The sequence below is a fragment of the Mandrillus leucophaeus genome, unplaced genomic scaffold (genome assembly GCF_000951045.1).
Source record: "Mandrillus leucophaeus isolate KB7577 unplaced genomic scaffold, Mleu.le_1.0 Scaffold473, whole genome shotgun sequence".
Taxonomy (NCBI): domain Eukaryota; kingdom Metazoa; phylum Chordata; class Mammalia; order Primates; family Cercopithecidae; genus Mandrillus; species Mandrillus leucophaeus.
Window position 1 is genome coordinate 733,485 of NW_012105065.1, and position 24,980 is coordinate 758,464.

The 24,980-nt window shown below is 36.4% G+C and overlaps 1 protein-coding gene across 1 annotated transcript in view; it reads left to right on the forward strand.

Moving 5' to 3' along the window:
- The first annotated feature begins 593 nt into the window (after window positions 1-593).
- GPM6A (glycoprotein M6A) overlaps window positions 594-24,980 on the forward strand; it is a 388,474-nt gene continuing 364,087 nt past the window's right edge. Inside the window, 2 exon segments of the mRNA XM_011995126.1 lie at window positions 594-852; window positions 855-874. Of these exon segments, the coding sequence (XP_011850516.1) occupies window positions 594-852; window positions 855-874 (279 nt within the window).

A 24,980-nucleotide genomic window follows, 5' to 3' on the forward strand; every position in this document is an offset into this window, starting at 1 on the left:
AACTAGGTCAATAACCCATAGAATTATATAATTTTTTTTTTTTTTTTAGCTTGAAGAGGCCTTAGAGATCACTTTTTCCAGATCCTTCATTTTACAAATTAGGAAATGAGCCAGGATTACAACTCATCCTCTCAACTGCCAAGTCCTGTGCTCTTCAGCCTCATCAACTGCCTCTTGGATTGAGTTGTTCATTTTCCAGGTGATTTCTGCATATTATTGTGCGTGTGTGTGTGTGTGTGTGTGTGTGTATGTGTCAGGGTGCGTGCGTGCGTGTTTATGTGTATGGTTTTTAGGACTTTATAACCTTGTCCAATTACAGAAACATATTTTATGTAGAAGAAAGAGGAGATGACAAAGTATAAATTAAAGGGAGAATTTTATCTTCCTCTTCTCTTTATTAATGTTATTATCATTAAGAAACAAAATGGTATACAGAAGACTAGAGACCATAAAATTATCATGTGAAACCTGTCTCTTGGAATAATCTCTTTCCAGATTCCACTTAGAGATCATTATCTTGGCTACTGAGACAACGTGTGTGCCTGTAACGTGCATTCAATGTATTTAGGAGAGAGACTTTGCACGTGTCTCTAATGAAAGGGAAAGGGGGCAGGGTGGGGGCCTCTGGGGAGGAGATCCACAGCGAAGGGGAGGGAAATGGGCTTCTAGCAGAGGAGGCAGGTGGAAAGAGGGAGGGGTCTGTGCGCCCGCAGAGTCGCCAGGCGTCCTGCGAGTTGTCTCCGCTGGGAGGGGCGAGGCTGTCACTTGCCAGGGCTCGAGGAGCCCGAGCGCGGCTTGGAGAACTTGGCCTCGCGCAGCGCCTGGTCACTCGCTCTCCTCTGGGGACTGCAGAGAACGGGACCTCGGGCCATGGGTGAGTGCGCGGGCGGACGCGGACACTTCGCCCAAAGGCTCGTCCTCGGGAATGGGCATTATAGAAAGAAAATGAATGTTCCTCGGCCTCAGACTGCGTCCCGCCCAGCTCTGTTCCCCCGGCGTCCCGCGCCCCCCGCCCTCTTGTCTCTGGACTTTTTTTCTGGGAGCGAGGCGATGGCTATGGGTGGCACCTGGAGGTGAGGGAGGGTGCCCGACTGTTTACAGTGAGTCAGGAGGGTGGGAGGCTGCGCCTGGGCGCTGATCCTCTGCGTCGGCCCCACGACCCAAGCCTGGGGGTCCGGTCTACTGTGCTTGGGGCGGTATCTGGGAAATAAAGAAAGACTAAGAGACCCAGGATCCGAATAGAGAGCAGATTACAGGGAGATCTCTGTCCTCCGGAGTTCCCACGTTTTCATGTTCTCTTTGGGGAGCAAGTTGAAACGGGGCACGAGAAATGGAAACTTCCTAAAACTTCCACTGGGTACAGGTTTGAGCAAAGGAAGGTGCTGGGGCAGGGCCAGACTGGGGACAATTTCTAGTCCCTCTCCAAACGTTGTGCCCATGTGCACAATAGGTTTGAGGTTGAGGCCGAAGGCTGATTCTTCCTAAATTCGACCTGGGTAAACAGCGTGGTGAAAAGGGCGTCCACACTGGCTGGGGTCACTGGATAGTGGAGTTCGGCGCAGCTCAGCTTCGCTCAAGTTTCCAGGCAGGGTTCGCTTATTCGGTGTTTAGCGGAGGCAGCTTGGAATAGCTCCAGGAATGTGATTGTGTGTGGCGGAGGGGAGGAAGAACTGGGTGTGAAATAGCCGATTCAAACCCACCACTAAGACGCAGGGTCCCACGAGTCACCTCGAAGAGCGAGGGAGAGGCTGGGGAGGAGAAAGCACTCGCCATCCCCGGACTGCAGCATCCACAGGTGCAGGGGCGATGCTGCTCTTCCGCGGTTACCGGCTACGTTCAGCCCGCAGCCCGAGTTACTCTTCCAACCCCAGCGCGCTCACTTCTTCCAGCCAAGTCCACTGGGCGCCCCTCCCCCTGGCTTCTCCCTTGTCCTTTGTTGTGAGGGATTTCTTCAAGAGTAAAAGAGGCCTTGGGGACTTACGTGCTCGGGTTGAAATTCCTAAATTCCCACAGGCTCAAGGGTTAGGGGATGCTTTGACTACTAATCATGGAGTTTATAGACAGTAGCCAACTTGGAAGAAAGGAAAAAAGAGAAAGCTGAGGACATTTTTGCCTATGAATGTTAGCTGTGATCAAGACATTCATAGTCTCTTCTTGCTTGACCCTTGGAAGAGTCTTAGAAGGACCCATTTTTAGGGCCTTTGTATAAACAGCGTTGGAAATGGTCTTAAGAAGGACTGTCTTTAAATGTTTTCTGAAAAGGAAGGAGTATTTTCAGGTTAAAAAAGAAAGATAAAACATTTTCCCAAGTGTGGCAGAGAGTATTTCGGACTATTTTTTTTTATTTGGTTGTTAAGTGTTGTGTTCCATTGGAAAGACAGGAATATTTTTAATTTTTCTCCTAAACACAACACTTACTGTTCTACTTGAGCCTATAAACTCTTGTTTATATGCTCACACAGGAGAAAAGCTGTCATAAATGGAAAGTCAAAACAATTGACTTGAGGTACTCTATTCATTAGCTCTATTAAAAGCATTATGATGCCATTTGGATCCAACATAATAAAATGTCCAGAAAGAATTACATAATTTACCTTGTAACCTCAAGTTCGAGAGGACTGGCTATCAAAGGTAAGGTATTCATAATTTCAAAGTTAATTATTTCTTTAATTTCCATTTCCATACTATAGTGAAAACAATTTGTCCTGGATTTTTGCTTCAATGCTCATGGATAATTATCAATCATCCCTCATTATAGGAAAGTGCTGTTGTGTGGGATGGTGTGGAGTTAACAACTGAGTTGTCAGGATCCAAAGCTTGGTCTGTAACTTTTAGAAGTTCTCTTTGCTATCTGTAATCTGAGAGATACCTAAAATTTGTCTGCTCCTTCTTCTGCCAGAAGTGGATTACATTTTTCCTATTGTAACTGAGGTCACCAGAAACTCATGAAGTCAGGGGCCTCGTAGGAGAGATTAAAAATATTCCTGAACTCTCTTTAGGTGGAGGTAGAGGAATAAAGTGAGGAAGCCAGAGGTGAGGGAAATAGAGAAAAGAACAGGCCTGTAGCAAGGGAGAGTGAGGGCATGAAGCCAGAACTCAGGACAGAGATTCAAGTATGCAGTCCAGAGAGTAGCAAGAGCCAATAAGCAGCAAGGGGCAAAGCAGGGAAAGCAGGAAGGAAGTGCATAGGGGAAATAGAAAACATTTGGCCACTTAAGGCCATATCTCTCCTCTTCCTTTTAATTTACTTATGAAAAACAAAACTTTACTACTTAGAATCTCTTCTATTTAGTGGTAGTAGGGATGGTAGGGAGTTTAGCATTAAAGTCCAAATGGCTATGATAGGAGGGAAAAACAGTGTAGGAGAATGCTAGATTGCGCCAACAAATGAAATCCAGTTTTTTTTTTGTTTGTTTGTTTTTTGTTTTGTTTTGCTTTTCCTGGTATAATGACAACCAAAATTTATCACTTAAAGAAAGGAAGATAGTGTTATGGGGATGAATGTAGCAATCAATTCTCATTTGTCTCAGAAGAAGAAATCTGAACTCTAGCACTGTGGAAGAATGAGAGTAATTGGTTAATCAAATATTCTGAATAATTTATAGTCCTTCATATCCATAATGCACAAGGCTGATTGTAAAAAAAAGTTATTTGCAAAGTAGGCAATTGCAATTTTGGCATCTCTTCCTTTTGTTGTTTGATTTCCTCATTGATGCCCTCGGCTTCTTTAGGTATGCAGCAGGGCTTTCCCTCCACTCCAAAGTTTTACTCTGCAGAAAGGATGCAACAACATAGTTCATACTAAAAAAAACCTGCAGGGCTAACCCATTGCTCAGAGTACTTACATTTCAACTTCAAGTTGAATTTTAACCTGCAGATCTCTACTTGTGGAATTTCAGGCCCCATTGGAAAGATAGGTCAGGAATATTTTTAATTTTTCTCCTGAACACAACACTTACTGTTCTACTTGACCACATATATATCACTATGAGACCATTAATGACTGTTTTGTTTAAAAAATGATGTTGAATATGATTTAATTTGACAGATACTATGAAAAGTTTAATGGGAGTGGTACTGAACCTGTCTTGGAGGAATGTGAAACATTTGGAAGGGAAGTGGTTTTAGGTAGAATAAGGAGCTCCTTCTCAAGGCAGTAAGGAGGTGAGTTTGGGGAGCAGTAGGACATGGAGCTGGATTGACAGGATGGGATTTGATTTTGGAGAGCCTTTAAAAGCAATGAGAGGAATTTAGAATTTACATGATAGGAAGTAGGGTGCCTTGGAAAGTTTTTGAGCAGGGAAGACATAATGAGATTAGTGAAAATGTTTTTTAAAACAGAATTAGTTGGAGAGAACAGACCCAGTTGTTACAGTAATCCTGAGGTAATATGATATATGTCTAAACCAGTTTTGGGAATAATATTATATTATATATATGATATGATAATAATAGAATATGATATATGTCTAAACCAGTGGAACTGGAGAGCAAAAGATGAATGAGAGATAAGTCAAGTGAAAAATCTATAAAATTAGGCAATGGAGCAATAAGACAATGAATATAATATTTTGTCTAGAAATTTGAAATCTTGAAGACCTGGGAAGTAGTGGGTTCCTTGATAGAATATTTAAAGGATAAACCAGGTGGTTTACTTTCTGCATGTTTTGGATGAAAAATTAATTTCATATTTGAAATGTTATTAAGAAGTGATAGCAAGGCTGGGTGCGGTGGCTCATGCCTGTAATCTCAACACTTTGGGAGGCAGAACGAGGTGGGTGGATCAGTTGAAGCCAGGTGTTTGAGACCAACCTGAGTAATATAGTGAGACTGTCTCTACCAAAAATACAAACATTAGCCAGGTGTGGTGGCACACGCCTGTAATCCCAGCTACTCGGGAAGCTGAAGCTCGAGAATTACTTGAACCCATGAGGCAGAGGTTGCAGCGAGCTGAGATCATGCCATTACACTCCAGCCTGGACAATAGAGAGAGACTCAGTCTCAAACAAAAAGAAAACAAGCAAGCAAAAAAAGAAGTAATAGCAAGACATCTAAACACAAATATTTAGTATGTGAGGAACACCTGAGAATTTAATCAGAACACAGAACAAAAAGGAAAACAAAGATGAAAGGGTTACCAACCTTTAGTGAGAGGAAAACTCGTGAAATGAATTATCTATTTGAAAGTGTGAGTATAGGAAGTACTGGTTGAGGGACAGGGAGGGAAAGGATAAATCCTGTTTGACTGAAGAAGGACACCTACTACATGATATGTACTAAATGCCCTAACATGAGAACAGCGAAATGTGACAACTTAAACATTCCGTGTTAGATTTGAGAGTCTACACATTTTGACAGGAGAAAAAATATCAAATGGAAATATTTTGCTCTTACTCAACTTGAGTAACAATGGAGTTGGTTAAGTATCTGTAAAATTGTTTGCAAATTTGGACAAAGAATAACGACACACAGTATTGTCTTGAGCTCGTAACTTTTTTTTCAGGGAAACTATGACACCCTCGAGACAGTTGTGAACAAAGGTACAAGAGCCAAGGTTTGAAATAGGAGAAGCAGATGACAATCTCTTATGTCTTTGAATGGGTTCTATAAATCTTTGGGATCCTACTTCCTCATTTGTTTGATGAGAGGATTGGGCAAGGTTCTGCAAATTTATGTAGCTCAGCTCTTGATCCAGTAATCATTAGAGAGAGAGAGAAAAAAAAAACATGTAAAGAAGGTAAGATTAAGCTATTTCCATTAAGCAAATCAAGAACACTTTTATGATGCTAGAGAACTGGATAATACTTTTGATCATTTGACTTCCAGTGTGTTATTTTCCTTACGAAATCACAAGGTCTGATAAGAGTCCCAAACTCAGCAGAAAAAGATAAAACTCATGTTCTAAGCATTTATTGCTGCATAAAATGATCTCCCAAACTAGTGGATTAAAACAACAATGTATTATTGTCATTCATGGTTCTGCGGGCTGACTGTCTGCTGAGCAATCCTCATTTGAAGTTTCCTGCCTTGGAAGCCTGATGGCAGTAGGGGATTTAGCCATCTGAGGACAGGATTGGACTGGTCGTCCAAGAGAGCTCACATATATAGCTGGCAGTTGATGCCAGCTGTTGACTATGAGTTTAACTGTCCTGAAGTGGCTTGGGTTTTCCATAAAATGATGACTAGGTTCCAAGAGGCAGCATCCCAAGAATGAATGTTCCAAAAAACCCAAGCAGAAGCTGCAAAGATTCTTATGATCTAGCATCAGAAATCCCAGGACATCGCTTTTCCTTGATGTGAGGAGCAGCCTGCTCATACGAGGAAAGGAGAAATTGAGGGTAGCCGACTAACTGATCTAATTCCTAAAAGAGCTGTCTTGTTAAGTGTGCTTCACATTGGGTTTACAACTGAAAACTCAGTACAAGTTCTGAGAAAAACATATGATTAAAGACTACATTTTTAATTAGAAACATGAAGAAATCTAAACAGTCACACTAAAATTTCACAGCAAAACATTTGAGTGTGGAAATTCATGCCTGGGTGGAAATGTGTTGATAGAATACTGGGATAAGCTCTACTCAAAATAGTTTCAAATAAAATCAGCTAATCTTTCTTATTTTCCCTTGAATCTGAAGTTTCTAAGGCTACTGTAAAGTACTGTTCATTTTATTTAGAAAAGAGTTGGTCATAAATTGGAATGTAGGTCAATTTGCATAAATCCTTTGCTCAATATCCTCTTGTCACAATCAACTAGATGCTTTGTAGTGAACTGTTTAAGAGTTTGCTTTATTTTTTCAAGAATGTGTTAGTTTTACAAAGTACAAAATTTGAATTGGTATAATGTCACTAGAGGCTTCACCATACTTTTCTTTTGAAGAGATGTATTTAACTAACTAAGGTTCCACTTAACAAACTCTTCATGTAAATCTCTTTTTATTATTAATAATTTTATCTGGCAAAGTTAGAGCTGTCTCTGTGATTACAAAAAATCGAGGCCTTTCTCCAGACAATTGAAAAACAAAGAAAAATTAGGGTAAATGAGATGGGTTTAAACTCCAGGACAGAATTAATTTCAACCTAGAAATTTAGAGGCCTTAAAAAATATTAGTTCGTTATTGTGTTTCAGCTTATTTAACTTGAGGTCATTCTATTTTCAACTGTTTGACAAGAGGTGAGGAGATGAGGATAAATATTGCAAAGCCAGATACTCGATGCTCATTATCCATGCTATAGCAAGCAAACAAAACCATATCCCAATGAGAAATGAAGCCTTGACCTGTATGAACGACATAACCAGAATAATGTGTTAATTCTAGAAGGTAGTATCATAAAACAAATTATTTTTTAGTTTAATATATTCATTATTTATTTTAAGATATACAAGGTATGCTTAAATAATATACAGTAATAACAAAATAAATATCTCTTGCTAGTTGTATAAACTTTCTTATTGTAGAACCTCTAATTTTATTGTCCAGCTAGAATACCTTAAGGCATATATTAAATACTGATTCCTGGGTTCCAATTCCCAAGACTCAGATTCAGAGGGCTTGGGCTTGAGAGCTGGACCTGCAATTTTAACATGTAATCCGACTGATGATGAAGCAGGAAGTCCGGGGCATGTAACGAGAAAAACCGACTCCAGAATGCCTTTCTTCTAAGCTGACTTAGTCACTCATTACAGCTGTTATTCCTTCACTTGTATCACTAATATACAGGCATACCCTGTGTTATTGAACCTCACTGTATTGTGCTTCGTAGATACTGTGCTTTTTTTTTTTTTTTTTTTTTTTTTTTTACAAATTGAAAGGATCAAGGAGTGGTTTCCACTTCCAAGTCTTATTCTTAAAGAACTATATTTCATAAGGTAATAGCTGCCATACATAGTGATTCCTCTAATGGATCTAGACAAAGTCAGTTGAAAACCCTCTAGAAATTATTCACCATTCTAGATGCCATTAAGAACATTCATGATTCACAGGAGGAGATCAAATATCAGTATTAATAGGAGTTTGGAATAGTTTGAGTCCCGTCTTCATGGATAACCTAGAGGGCCTTAAGCCTTCAGTGGAGGAAGAAACTGCAGATGTGGTAGAAAGAGAAACTAGAAATTAGCAAGAGAACTAGAATTAGAAGTGGAGCCTGAAGATGTGACTGAATTGCTGCAATATCATATGAAACTTGAATGGATGAGAAGTTGCTTTCTATGGATGAATAATGAAAGTGGTTCCTTAAAATGGAATTCACCTCTGGTAAAGATGCAATGATATTGTTGAAATGACAACAAAGGTTTTAGAATATTACATAAGCTTATTGATAAAGCAGCAGTAGGATTTACTCCGATTTTGAAAGTTCTACTGTGAGTAAAACGCTAACCAACAGGATCACATGCTACAGAGAAATCTTTCATGAAAGGAAGAGTCAATTGATGCAGCAATTATATTGCCTTAAAATAAGACAAATGCAATTCATTATCTTATTGTAAGAAACTTCCCAGCCACCTTCAGCAATCGCCACCCAGATCAGTCAGCAGCCATCAATAGGGAGGCAAGGCCCTCCACCAGCAAAAAGATTATGACTTGCTGAAGGTTCAGATGATTGTAAGCAATTTTTTTAGCAATAAAGTATTTTAAAATTAAGGTATATACATTGGGGTTTTTTTAAGACATAATGCTATTGTGCACTTTATAGAATTTAGCATAGTGTAAACATAACTTTTATATGCACTGGAAAATCAAAAAATTCGTGTGACTTGCTTTATTGTGATGTTCGCTTCATTGCAGTTGTTTAGAACCCAACCCCAAACACCTCTAAGGCATGTCTGCATTATTTTTATTTTCTAATCCTGATCCTAATATTACCAAGAGCTACCTCTTGGAATTACTATTACATTTCTGTTTCATTTCACTACTAAACTAAGTTTCTGTAGTTGCTGTCTCTTCTTTCTCATCAGTCACTAATCAACATTTTTGAGTGATGTTCTCCAGAGTTCACTGAAACCCCTCCCCTGAAAGGTACTAATAACCTCCCGTCTCATAGCCTCAGTGTCATTTATATCTATGTATCTCTCAAATCTGCTTATCTATGCCTGTCAGCTGTCTTCACCTGCCTGTCCCTTTAGTCCTTCAGCCTCAATAGGTTCAAAACTCTCCTTTCTCTCTAATATCTATCTTGGAAAGATGTTTGTAGAAAATTAAGGGATATTGGAAAAGCAATGTGAATATAATAAATATTGCATATATTATTACATTTGTACACACTGCTAGGAAAATGTGGTAAAGCTTCAAGTATGTTGCACAAATGCCTGGAGTTCAGTAAACACTGCATCTGATGAAAGTCTACCTTTCTTTTCTGTCTCTCTGTGTCTGCTATGTCAGCTGTTTCCTCCTTGCATTACAGTTATTTGTGAATGTGTACTGTTTCCTTATTTGGGGTCATGTCCAGACATTGAAGGTAACAACATTTAGACAATTGACAAAGAAACCAACAAATGCTCTTATCATCAAGCTATTTGCCTATGACTGCCTACTTTGCTAACTCAGAAAGGTACAAAAATACAAAATTTAAAAAGTATAATGTATTTAATATTGGTCATTGCAGGAGACAGGAAAGAAGGCAAAACTATGGAATGAGTGTATCTGTTCTGCATAGGGTGTAGAAAACAGTTGTGGGAGGGAGTCAACACTAGACCAAAGGCTCTTGTGAAAGAAACACTAAGACAAGAAGGATCTAGAATATTAAGGCAAGAAGGACTTTTCAGCTGAAAAGTAGATGAGACAGAGTTAGTGCACATTCAGAAGAATCAAAGAAAAAAAAAGAGAGTTTTAAGAAATGAGTGACCTGCATTATTCAGTGCAACACAAAGAACAGAAAGGAATACAATATATTTTGTTTTAAGGGTTTTTTCATTTATATCAGTGTATTGAAACCAAAGCATTTTTAATAAAGGAGTGAAGATACAAGTCTGCTCTCATAGACCAGATTACAAGGACTAGAAAAAAAAAAAAAGAAAAAGAAAAATAAGGAAGAAAGAGAGGAGGGAGAGAGGGGAGGGAAAGAGAAAAAGAGGGAGGGTGGGAGGAAATTTGGATGGATCCAAGGTCAAGCAAAGATTTTTGTTGGGTAGGAAAGAATTGTTTCATGATTTCAGAAGGGGAATGATCTAAGGGAAAGGCAGAGACTGAAAATGCCATGGAATAGCAGAATCCCTCAGCAAGTTACTACAAAATGATCTAATGACATACATTTATTATTTAAATGTAACTTCAAAAGTTAAACTGTCTAAGAATGTTTGATGGCATTTGAGTTTTTTAAATGATAAGATATGCTTCTTGACTGTTCGAAATTGTGATATAATACAGTATGTCTAGTAAAGTTGGTGTGCATCTATTCTGAAAACTGTATTGTTTATTTTTCTTGTATTTTATTTATAGAGACTATTTATACCTTCACATATTTAGGAATATATAGATAAATACATGGCTTATATTCAAACTGTAAAATGAATCAACAGAGATGAAGCATATTTGGGTTAAATAATCACTACACTAGGAGTCAGGAGATAATTGTTCTCATCCCAATAACTCAGCTATTACTGATCTGTGCTACCTTAGTCCTGAGGTATAAGCAAAGGATGTGGATTAAGTAGCCTGTTAGATTTCATTCAGCTCTAGATGCCTATAAACTAGTCAATCAATCAATTATATTGAGCCCCACATCCTCACCAAATTATGAAGATGATGCTCCCACAGCAGCATTTCTCAAAGCTGACAGATCTTTCCTTGTTAGTAATTTTTCTGTGTTTTCAACCCTGACTTTCTGACAGAGAAGACAACTTCAACCAGATTTGAGTATTTCTCTTTCTTCACGTCTTTCGATATTTTTTTCCCTTTATTAAGTGAGGATAAGAAAAAAATGGAAACAAAACAAATACCAAATATACAATATATCAGGAATTATCTGAGACTTCCTTAGGCTACATGCACATTACTTATGTGTAACTCGTTATATATTATTAATATATTATTAATTAGTGAGGGAACTATTTGATACATTTTAACATGTAAGTTTATATGTTTTATGCTAACAACTCTAAACTTTTGGATTGCTATTTACATCTCTCTCTTTTTCTGTGTGTGTGTGTGTGTGCACATGTGTGTGTTTGTGTGTAGGGGGTTCTTGTTTTTTTCATTTTGATTGATTTGTTTCATTTTTATATATGTGAGTACAAGATAGCGTTTTGTATGGCTGTTACAATGAAATCATTTTACAAGTCCTAGAAATGATTCATTTAAAAGGAATCATTTTACAAGTTCTAGAAATGATGTTTGTTCCATTGGCAATGTTGTCTCCAGGTGAAAATGACCACCATGGTTAAATCCTAGTCTGTACGCCTGAAACAAATATATTGTGTTTTTTTAAAGAAATATCAGGGCATAAAACAGATCATATCTGATAACATATAACTCAGTGCTGGCTTATTCCTTCTGGGTGTAATATTTTTTGTTTGCTCTTTCTTTTATTAAGAAAAATACAGAAATATATAAAAAGAAAAGTGCTGAAATAAAATTGTGCTTTCAAAAAAATTTGAAGACACATTATATTTAGTAGACAGTTTTTATTAACATAAGTCAACTATCTATTTCCATCTAGATTTGAAGCGCAAATAATGAACTTCAACACTGGATACTCACGGAATTTTCTGCATTATTTTTTTCAGTTTTCTTACTAAATAGTATAAAAGGATAAATATTCATAGGGATGTACTTGAGATATGAGGTATGTTTGACAAGGCTATACATTTTGTCACTGTTTTACATATTTTTCCCTTCTAAAGAAAGATTTAGGCCAGGCACAGTGGCTACACCTGTAATCCAAGCACTTTGGGAGGTCAAGGCGGGTGGATCACTTGAGGTCAGGAGTTCGAGACCAGCCTGGCCAACATGGTGAAACTCTCTCTCTACTAAGAATACAAAAAAAAAAAAATTAGCTGGGAGTGGTGACGGGCACCTGTTATCCCAGCTACTCAAGAGGCTGAGACAGGAGAATCGCTTGAACCCAGGAGGCAGAAGTTGCAGTGAGATCGTGCTACTGCACTCCAGTCTGGGCTACAAGAGCGAAATTACATATCAAAAAAAAAAAAGGAAAGATAAAGAAAGAAAGATTTCAAAAGAAGAATGAAATTTTATTTGTTAATTGTATATAAGAAAGCAAATTCCTCTAAAGTGAAAAAAGTAGAGCAACTATTAATATAAGTATACGATTTATAAATAGTTGGTTCTTTAGGTATAAAAGGCATAGAGATACCTACAAATATTAGTGTTATTAAATAATTTCATTCATTTCACAGCAGTTACCTTAGGAGAAATCCCCTTACATCATATGATAAATACATCCTGGTTTAAATCAGCTGACAGGTAAAGGGATACTCAATTCAAGAAATGTCAAATATTTAAAAATTCCAATGATAGTTCACAAATCTCATTATATCATCTTAAGATCATTGTTGTGGCAGAATTTTTGTATATAGGACCACCAACAATTCCCTGATTAAAACAAACAAACAAACAAACAAAAAAACGACTGCACCCCCAAAACAGCCTTTTAAATTTATTTTAGTGTTGACTTGATTGAACAAGTATTTCTTAAGGGTCTACTGACGGGTCTATCCCATGCCCACCCTTGCTCTGCACATAATGACATAATGAAGGATGCAGGGTAAGTATAATTTCTGATTCTAAAGGACTGATGCTTTCATTGAGATATAAAACTTGCACACAGAAACCTATTTAAAAAATCTGTAAGATACAGAGAGCTAGATTAAATATAATCATTGGTAAAACCACTGGTCAGGAATGGAGGACATCAGTGGAGGCTACAGTCATCAAGAGAAGCTTTCTGAATGAGTACCTTGCTGAGAAGCTGGAGGGTTTGTGACTTTGTCAGGAAGTAGAGATAGTAACGGTGTGGGAATAGCCCAAGAAGAGCATGAAGAAAGCTATGGAGGAGGACAAGCATGCTCTGGGACCCATCGGAGTCTGCGTCCCCTCCAGGTCTCTTACAATGAATTTTTTTTATGTCCCATGACCCCTGGAATGGGATATGGGGCCACACCCTAATGGAAATTGTAGAAACAATGTGAATACTAGTGCCTTGGTGGTGAGCAACGTAGGGGTTCTGCCAGCCCCTGCATCTTATCCTTCCTGTCCCCTGACCCTTATTCCAACTCTAAACCTTCTCACTGTCCTCACAGGGTCCTTAGAGACTGTTCCCATTTGCTTTCTCTGTACTTCAACCTATCATTACTTTTTTTCTATTCAGTCTAGACTACATAGTCCAGAGATCCAACCATGCTTATGAAAATATTCTTGCTTCCCTAGGCCCTTTGTCCAAACGAGTCTGGGTTATTGCAGTATAGATCGGAGAAAGGCTTGATATAAGGATTACAAAAATCGTCCTACTACATGATCATGCAATTGCAACATTTCTTACAGGGAATGACGGAGATCCAAGTAGATTTGGTTACAGATGTAATAAAAAGAAAGAAAATATGTGGGATAATAAGAAGGAAAAACATCTTTTTATTTGTTGGAATACAAACTGGAAGAAGTTGGTATTCTGAAGAGAGGAAGGAGTCATCAAGATCAAGCACAAACAAATGAAAAGTATTCATAATTCTGGTAACTTCCAATTATAAATAACTGTGTGTATCAAATCCCATGTTATTAAGTAGGACGATGATCTAGTATGACTTCTGTCAACCAGGTGATTCAGGATTGCTTTCTTGGTCTACTTGTCCACAGAGAGAGTTGTTACATCACTTCTTACTACCCCACGTGGTCCTCCTTGGAAGCTATGCAAGAGGATGACTCTTACAGATGACAGAAATGTTTAAGATTATGCAGTTGGTTTCACTCCTTAACTAAACAGAAGCTCCAGACAAGCCTTTAAGATTCGATTTCCCACTTATTGCCATGATATAATCAGAAATTTATAAAATTTGACCCAAAATCATAAAGAGATCTGATTAACTATAAAGGAAATAATTTAACATATTTAACTATAGATTATAACATAGTGGACTATTCCAATGATCAAACTAAGTTATAAAATTAAAAATTAGAAACTTTAGCTATCAGAAAATGTATAGTTAAGTGTTGGTAATGGCAGGATACCAACAGCTTTTTTCTAAAAAAAGATTACAAATGATTTAGCATTATTAAAATTTATTTTCATATTTTTAATACTTTCATACTTGTATGACTTAATTCAGATGAAGGATAAGGAAGAAAGATCCCTCTCTCATAATACCTTATATTTCACATTATTGTCTATAGGTCTCCATAATTCTGGGGCTCTCTTCCATGTCCTTCCCTTTTGTCCCCTATTTTTCCCCTTTCTTGCTTTTTCTTGGCTTTTAAAGCTCAAATGATGAATGTTTAAAGAGGCTATTATCCTTGGGTTGAAAGACTCATTCAGTTCTCTCTTATCTTCTACATCAAGGACTGACTCAAAACAACATAATTAAAATAAAATACAGCATAATTAAAACAAAGCATTCTGAATAGTATTTTTTAAAGCTAACAGGATATTTGTAATTATGTCTTTTCATTTTTCAGTAAAGCCTTCTTTAATTGATATGTGGTGCTATGTGCAGATGAATTTTTAGATGCAAATGTGTATAGGAAGTAATGCTCTACTGGTAGGCGCGGCTTTAATATGATCTCCCAATTCCTCCAAGGACTACAGAATTGGGGTACAAGTAGCTGTTTGCTCTGCTCAAGTTGAGTCCTTCTGTTTTCTTTGTCCCTGGCTTTCTTCTTCTGTCCCAGTGGCTGTAGCTCACTGTTTATTTATTAGCCGTTTAGTATGAAAAAACATCTACTCTTTTAACATTGACAACAAATCAGAGTAATGAGCCTGCCCCTCACGCTACATTGGGTATAATCTTTGCCTATTAGGCCCTTGGCTGGTTTTGCTGTACTTTACCATCCTGAAAGTTTGAGAAATCTGACTGCTTTGTTGGTTGTTGTTTTCCTATTCTTATTAGCACTTGCCAAATCTTTTGTCATGCATCTTTAGACCAATGACAGCTTCTAGGTCAAATTTCAGTTTTGATCACTGCATCTTTAGAAGTAAAGCTAAGGACTGAAATAGCCAGTTCCTTTTCAGTGACTGCAGTGGATGCTGATTAGTTGCATGCTGGTTGTTGAAGTCATAGCAACAAGTCCTACTTAATATCTTTTGGGCATCTCAAATAAGTTTCTTTAGTCTTTGAATATATGACTAGAAAAAGTTTCATCTCCTAGTGAAAATGAATATGTTCTTTCATAGGACAACAATTTCATAGAGCTGATTAAGCATTCTTGTCTAATGCTCATTTCTGAACAAGTAAGCTGAAATTATTTGCACTCCTTTCTTTCTTTGTCCAGTTTTCATAATTAGGCTTTCAGTGGACTTAATCTTTTAATTTTAAAATGATTAATTGCCAAGTTGTTGGGTGCCATTGCTTGGGTTACTAAGCTAAACATACCCAGCAGTAACAAAGAGAAGTGCATTGAAGTGGGCTATAGTGGCAAGCAATAAATATTTACAAAAAGTTCATTTTCAACAAAGCCTCAGGATATTTTATAGTCAATAATATTGTTTAGAGAGGAGATAGCTATGGTTATTTTATTTTTCTAGATAAAGGTAGATTTGGGAAGATAATCTTGTTTTGTATTAAATTCTACTACTATACAATTTATAAATACAAATGGATTTTTTTTTTTGTCTTTTCACAACTAACAAATAATTCTAATTTCTGCCTATATGAAACCTCTTTTGGGGGTATGGAGTTACAAAGTTTAGACTTTTTCAGTCAGGTTAATCGGTGAGAAAAGGTTATATTATTTTACTTTATATATCATTTGAAAAAAAATTTATGTCATTCAATTAATTTCTAAGCAACCTGAAACAAAACGTCCTTCCTTGGCAAATTTATGACAGTTTCATGGCATTATTTGATTTAGAACAATCTGGTCGCAACTTCTAGATCCACTAAATTGGAGAAAGGATCTAACATCCCTAAGTTTAGTCATGTCATGTGCAGGCCTAATAAAAATAATATATACTCATGGAGTTGTTGAGATGAACAAATGAGGGAAAATAAGTAAAATAGCTTAACAAAGTGACCAGGAGAAAGTATTCAATTAATATAAAGACACACACACACACACACACACACACAGAGATACACTTTAGTACAAAAGTAAATTTGTCTTAACTAAGTTTTAAGTCTTAATTTCTTCTTAAATCTATCATAAAGAGAACTTTAGATTTGTAATTTAAGACAAACTTCAATCAAATGAATTGTTACTTTTCTAAACCAGTACACACTGTAGTCATGTGTTTTCTTAGGAATAAGTTGATCATGTATAGCTTTTATGGATATTGTTAGGAAGAAGCTAGAATTAAGAAGCAGGTGTTGGTCAAAAGACGCTTAGAGATGGTCCTAAAAATCAGAGCTTGCTAAGTCTGTCTGTGTAATTCATCCATCAAGTAATTTTTAAACCTGCTATTTGCTAGACAGAATGCTTAGTGCTAGACATTTCTAAAGAAAGATAAAATATGGTACCTGGTATAATAATAAAACAGTAGGAATTATATGGCATAACAGATGTTGAGGTGGGACTTTATATGGTATATATGGGCAGAAGAGAGTAGTTGAAATTCCTCTTAAAATGTCAGTAAAGGATTCAGAGGCCGGCTAGAGCTAATCCATAAAACTTTGAAATGATTTGCCTGACTTATGGATCAAGGAAAAGGCCTTCTAGCCAGACAAGTAGTATAAATAAAATATTGAAGTGAAAAAAGCATGAGGTATTCAATGAATTGTAAGCAGCTCAGTTGACTGGAGTATAGAAATGTGAGAGATGTGCATTGATCAACAAGAGATCAATTGGCGGTGGGGCTCTTGCATGACATGTTAGATGGTTGGCCTTTTGCGCAGTAAGCGTGTAGATGCACTGTTGGGTATTTGCTGGGGAAATAAGACACTTAAATTGTTAACTTAAAATGATCATTCTAGCAGCAATGGAAATGAAAAATATGATACATGGGAGATTATAAACAACAGGAAAATATAAGAAAGGTTTTGGTTAAGAATAGAGGTAAATATATCAATGAAATACTACAAAAATTTAAAAGTTTCTTTTTCTTCTTTGTAGAGATGGAGTCTCACTCTGTTGCCCAGACTGGAGTGGCAGTGGAACAATACTAGCTTATTGTAGCCTGGTGGACAGAATGCAAACTCTTCTGGGCTCAAGCAATTCTCCTGCCTCAGCCTCCTGAGTAGCTGGGACTATATCCACAGTCACTGCACCCAATTTATTTAAATTTTTTTTTGTAGTGAGAGGGTCTTACTATGTTGCCCAGGCTGGTCTCAAACTTTTGGCCTCAAGCAATTCTCTCATCTTGACCTCCTACAGTGCTGGAATTTACAAGCATGAGGCATCGCAACTGGCCTAAAAGTGTCCTAAAAATAATTCTTTCCAAATAACACCTATTGGAATGGAGGGATGGTTAAAGAGCTGAAATTTCATTTTCAGTGTTTGAAGAAAAAAAACCGGATGATCATCTCAGTAAACATAGAAAACACATTTAATAAAATGTAGGTCAGGTGCAGTGACTCATGCCTGTAATCCCAGCACTTTGGGAGGCTGAGGTGGGTGGATCACAAGGTCAATAGTTTGAGACCAGCCTGATCAACATGGTGAAACCCCATCTCTACTAAGAATACAAAAATTATCTGGGTGTGGTGGCACGTGAGTGTAATCCCAGCTACTTGGGAGGCTGAGGCAGGAGAATAGCTTGAATCCGGGAGGCAGAGATTGCAGTGAGCCCAGATTGAGCCACTGCACTCCAGCCTTGGTGATAGAGCAAGACTCCGTCTCAGAAAAAATAAATAAAAAATAAATAAAAGAAAGCATATTTAATAAATTTAACATTAACTTACGATAAAAATTATAAGTAAATTAGGAATAGAATAGAATGGTTACAAACTGATCTGGGATATCCTGCAAAAACTGTAGGTAACATTATATTTAATGGTGAAACACTAGAAACATTCCCAATAACGTCAAGTACAGCGAAAGGACACTCACTCTTGCCATTGCTATTCAGCGCTCACTTTGTTGTCCTAACCAGGGCAATCAGAAAAGAAAACATATAAGTGGAAAGACTGGAAAGAAGGAGGCAAATTTGGCATTAAGCGAGACAATGCACTTGTCTATATAATAAAGACATTCTACAAGAATTACAAATAATAAGAGATCAGCAGGAATGCTTGCGTAGCTCAACAGGTGTTATCAAGAGCATTTCAGTGTCTCAACAATACCAAAACAAGGGTAATTAAAATCTGATTTACAATAGCAAAAAGTTTTATAATAATCCCAGAAGTAAATTTACCAAAAATACATGAGATTTTAATGGCAGAAAGCAAATGTGAACACATGATAAGATAGATCTGGTTAGCAGATATGCAATCTCATTATCACATCTCTTTCAAATATGTGTGTGTACATATATAGATATAGATATAGATATATGTTTTCCAATCCAATTTCAAGAACGTTTTCAAAAAAGTTTTCATGGAATTGACAAACTGATTCTAAAATTCTGTAAGGAAAAGGGATATCTATAAATTGACATAATTCCGAAAAAGAAAAAGAAGGTGGGAGAATTAAGCCTTCTAAATATCTAGACTTATTCTTAAACTACAGTAATTGCAACTGCAGTTTAGCACTAAATAAATACATAGATGAATATAACCCAATATAGGTCAAAAATAGGTTCAACTTTCTGTGTCCTAGATATATAATAGGGGAGGAGTTACTAATAAATGTAGGACTACTCAAAAAATGATGATGGGACAACAGGTTTGTGTAGACAATGAATAAATTATTTTACTGCCTCACACATATCCGTGTCTTACCCTGTACATGAAAATAAATTCTAGATGCATCTGATAAGAGTTACCTAATAAAGATCTAATTGTGAAAAACAATCAAAATATAGGAAAGCATCTTTATTACACTAGGGCAGGGAAGAATTTTAAAAATATAGAGGAAAATAGTAATAAAAAGTACTGACAAATTTTGCCATATCAAAATGTAAAGAATTTCTATGAAGCAATAAAATATTGAAAAAACAGGTTGGATTTTTTTTAAGTGTTAAGAATATATAAATAACTTACACATCACTAAGAAAAAAGACAAACGATACAATAGAAAATGAGCAAATAAAAGAACAGGAGAGGGCCGGACACGGTGGCTCACGCCTGTAATCCCAGCACTTTGGGAGGCCGAGGTGGGCGGATCACGACGTCAGGAGATCTAGACCATTCTGGCTAACACGGTGAAACCTCATCTGTCGTACAAATACAAAAAAATTAGCTGGGCGCGGTGGCGCGCACCTGCAGTCCCAGCTACTTGGAAGGTTGAGGTAGAAAAATCGCTTGAACCTAGGAGGCAGAGGTTGCAGTAAGCTGAGATCACGCCACTGCCCTCTAGCCTGGGTGACAGAGCGAGACTCTTTTTAATACATACATACATACATAAAAATAAAAAGTAAAAGAACAGGAGAATTTCATGGAATAAGTAATCATAGATGTCCCGTAAATATATCAAGAAATGCTCTGATCTCTGGTAACTACAGAAAATCAAGTGTGTGTGTGTGTGTATGTGTGTGTGTGTTTGTGTGTGTGTGAGAGAGAGAGAGAGAGAACACAATAGGTAACCAGAGTACTCCTATATGCATTAAATAAACTGAATTAATAGTTGTAAAGCTTGCATCAAAGAGAACTCCAGATGCTTCCCTGGGGAATTTGACCCACATTTAAGGGAAATATAATAGCAGCAGCTCTATCACAAAACCTTCTAGAAAGAAAGAATGACGAAAATCATTCCCACCCCATTTTATGAAGCCAGCATTCCCTGATGCCAAAACCAGACAAAAATAAAATAACACTGCAGACTAATATATCTCAGGAGCCTAGATGCAAACTTCCTCAAGGAAATTTTAAGCAAATTGAAGCCAATATGTAACATATATAAGCCAAATGGGCTTTATTCTAAGAAAGCAAGGAAATGATTTCAAATGGTTTAACATTTGAAATTTAATTCGTGTAATTCACCGTAAGAACAGATTAAAAAAGAAAAAACTTACAATGACCACAATAGACATAGAAGAAGCATTAGACAAAGTTTAGCACCCATTCATGATCAATTTCTTTGCGAATAGAAGTAAACTTCCTTAACCTGATAAAGGACATTTCAAAAATCACAGAGGGGGATGGAATTTTGTCTGCTGAGACAGGACCTTCAAAATAGAAAGCTCTGCATGGTGTATAAAGAGCTCCAAAGAAGCATGAGAAATACAGTGCAATTGTGTTATCACCATGAAATTAAAGGCATTGTTTAAAATATTTGTTCAGCCACTTTCCATTCTATGTATCTGTCTGATACATTATGGAATAATCACAGCCACATGAAGAGTTGAAGGTCCTTTAAAATCTAATTATAGATTATCTGTCCTCATAGCTTTCCTCCTTTGTTTTGATCCTTTAAATTCTCCCCTCCCCATCTTTGAGACACCTTGTGGTATATTAATTATTATTTAACTTAGATACCAGGGATGCAGCATGCAATAAAAAGCACTTGACAAAATAAAATTGCGTTATGTTCTATGACTCCCATAAAAAATGAAAACCATTTATGAATAGCACCAAAATATATAAAATACGTATAAACTGAACACAATACATACATGTTATTTACGCAGAAAAATACAAAATGCCCATGAAAGAAAACAAAGACCTAAATAGAAAGATATACCACATTAATTGATTGGAGGACTCAACATTAAATTGTCAAATCTCTCTAAACCTATCTATAGATTCAATACAACCTCAATAAAAATACCAGTGAGAAGTTTTATAGGTTGATTCTCAAATTCATATGGAAAGGCAAAGGAAGTAGACTAGCCAAAGTGATTTTAAAAATGAACAAAATTGGAGGAGTCATGCTAATTCATTTTAAGACTTATTCTACAGCCATCGTAATCAAAACTGTGTGGCATTGGTGAGAGGAGAGGTATATACATGAGTGGAATAGAGTACGAACTCTAGAGATAAACCCACATCACAATTTCAGCTTATTTTTGACAAAGATACATAGACTATTAAGTGGAGAAAAGCAAAGTATTTTAAACAAATGATACTGGAAGAATTAGACACCATGTATAAAGAAATGAACCTTGAACTTTGACCTGACTTGTACATTATAAAGACATTAACTCAAAAAGTCTAGTTTTAAAAGAAAAAGTTGATATCCATCGAAATGGAAGACACTTACTTTGTGAGACACATTGATAAGGAAATGAAATGACAAGCCCCATACTGGGGGAAATCATTTGCAAAACATATACCTGATAAGTGACTGATATCCTAAATATATAAAGAACAATAAAAACCTGCTAACAAGAAAACAGAGGGCAAACAACTTACATAGACACTTCACTAAGAAAAATAGACAGGTGACAAATAAACACAAAAATATGTAAAATATTATTAGTCAGTAGAGAAATGCAAATCAAACTGACAATGAGATAATACAATACACCTATGGGAATAGTTTTTTTTTTTTTTTGTATATATATTTTTTTAATTAAAAAAAAAAAGGAAAACAGAACAAAAACCCAAGCAAAGAAAACCAAAAACCCTGACAATACCAACTCCTGACAATGGACAACTGGAACTCTCAAACATTTGTGTGGGTCTGCTAAATGGCACAACCACTTTGAAAAATGACTTGGCTGTTTTGTGTAAAGTCAAAAATCCACTTAAAATGTCCCAGCAAGTCCTCCCTTATGTATTTACCCAAGATAAATAAAAATGTATGTTGACTCAAAAATCTGAAAGTGCAGGTTTATAATGGTTTTATTTGTAGTCATTAAAAATTGGGAATAAACCATGACCTTCAGCTGCTAAATGGGCAGACAAACTCTGGTGCAGCCATAGATGGAATTCTACTCAGCAGTAGAGAACGAAGAAACTCGCAATAACATAAGACATGGATGAATCTTAAATGCATGCTGAGTGAAAGCAGCCAGACTCTAACAGCTATCAATCAATTTATGTGACACTCTAGAAAAGACAACTTTATAAAGATAAAGAACAAAGCAGTGCTTAAGAATGGTTGGAAGTGAGGCAAGTGGTTGACTACAGATAATTTATGAACAATTGTTCTATGTCTTAATTATGATGATGTTTATGTGACCACATACATTTTCCAAAATTCTTAGAATTTTATTCTAAAAAGGGTGAGTTTTCTATGCAACAAGTTATATCCCTTTAAAAGCCAGATAGAATCCTATATAAGTAAACATTACCCTTGGTTGATTTTGAGTGGTAGGACATTTTTGTTGATTATATTATTTTTATACTTTTTTCCCTCAAATAAAAATAAAATAAAAATTATTTCCCCAGTTTTAAAAATATTAAAAAATAATTACCTCTAGATAAGACCTTCTCTATTCCTTCTTCAAACTATAAAATTCTGCATTTGTCATCTTTCTTTTATCCCCTTCATTTCCTTCAGTTTCATACAATGTACAAAATCTTTAAGGGTTCGACATAATCGAAGTGAGAATTTCTGTAAGCTACTTTTAATTAAAATCATTCAATTTAGCCAACCATTATGCATTAGATAATATGTTTCACTTATATTAAAAACTGAATGCATCTTAAATGGCAAAATACGCTAACAAACAAACATCGAACCCTACGCCTGCTGAGTTGGTGTACTGATTGAAGAGAAGCCTCAGGATTCCTAACTCTTGAGAAGTGACATGTACATAAATCTTTTCAGGGGTCACATCACTATTATTATCACCAACATAAATATTTCATATATTTTTTCAAATTTGAGAAACATACTTTCAAAAACCTATCTTGATTCTACCCAGTGGAATTAGGAAACAAATATTATTATAATCCATCAAACCAATTCAATCCTCATTTTAAGAACCCCAATTTATTTAGGAAGAACATTCACAAATTTATTAGAATATTCCATTTAGTAGACATTGATCTTACACATATGGAAACTAATAATAAGGCCCGTGTCAGAAAGTAAGCTAAATAGTCATACTTCCGGGGTTCAAATCCTGTTGCCAGTATACTCAAAACAACTTAAAAAATTTAAGTGATCTTACTTTGAGGCCTCAAGGTTTTTGTTTTTGTTTGGTTTTTAGAGACAGGGTCTCACTCTGTTGCCCAGGGTGGAGTGCAGTGGCACAATCTGGGCTCACCACAACCTCCATCCCTGTGGCTCAAGCGATCCTCCCACTTCAGCCTCTGGAGAAGCTGGGACTGCAGATGCATGCCACCACGTGCAGCTATTTCTTTCTGTAGCGTCTTGCTATGTTGCCCAGGCTGGTCTCCAACTAGTGAGCTCAAGCAATCTGCCTGCCCGAGCCCCCCAAAGTGCTGCTTTTTTAACTTTGGTAAAATGATAATATTATCTTAATTCAAGGTTTGTTGTATGGATTAAAGATATGTAAATTATCTCCCACAGTACCCAGACCTTAGCAGATCTTCAAAATTAGCTGTTATAAATTTCATTACTGGGTGAAATAATACTCCTAATTATAGTCAGGGCAAAATAGTAAACCAGATCAGTATACTTGACTGCAGAGGAGCAGATGTGAAACTCACAGAACAGGAAACAGATGGCTCTATTAGCATTAATACTGTTGCTAGTTGTTACTATTATTATTTACTTTTAATTAACTTAGTGGCAAATAGAATAAAGCTATTAATTACAAATTTGTGGTTGAAAAAATAAGTAACTGATATTTTCAGTATCATAGCCTAAGTGGAAATTCATTGTCTTCTCCCTGTCTTTTCCTGTGAACTTTTGCTGTGGTTCCAGGTCTATAAGGCTGATCTCAGAAACTCAGGAGCTCTGCATATAAAGTTTTAATATGATTGATATTTACTTTTGACCCTGCTTTAGAAATACGCTGCTGAACTTAGGAATGGAATAACTGACTCAGTTGATGTGATGGTTTTTGCTCATCCTATACCACCTGGAAAAGTTGTGTTTAAATAACCTTTTGGGTAGTATGGTGATTAAATATTCAGTAGTATAGATTGATGCTTGCTTGAAAAACAAGTCGTTAGTTTATGGAATTGAAATAGAGTCGAAGTAGTGTTCAGTGTTGTTAAACTTATACCTCATGAAACTGTAGTTAGTCTTTACATTATTGTGGCATTTGTTTCTTGGTAAAAATGAACTTGTGTTCTGACCAAATATTTATTTTAATTAAGGGAAAGTTGACATTTGCCTGAAGTTGAGGGATAAAATTATTGGGAGCAATTGTCAAATATTTATTGGAATTTTAAAGTAGGGTTTCCAGATTTCAATTTTTTTTTCTTTAAATGGACAGTTTTAGGCTTTACATGGGCCTTGATAAAAATAGATAAAACACTCTGTGAAGATACCGCCTTTACTATGATTGAGTTAATATAGCTCATGTTTAGCAGCGGTTCTCAACTCTCACTATGCATCAGACTCACTTAGCTTTTAAAAACTAGGACTGTTTGGCTTACCTCTTGAGATAGAGTTTCAATTGATTCAGATTAAAACTCAGATATCGGTATTTTTTGAAAAACCTATAGTACTTGAATCCAATATGCAGCTAAGCCTGAACACCTGGTTGAAAATACTTTAATTAGACACTGTGGTTGTTTATTGCCATATTATTTATTTTTTCAGCATTGACTCATTGTTGTAAATAATAATAATAATACAACTCAGTGACTCACACAAGTGATTTATTTCTCTCTTAAGTCACAGTCTGGCATGAGTGGGAAGAAGGTATGTGGAAGCAAGAGGGGAAGGGACTGACCTTTTTTGGAGTACTCTGAAAGATAATAG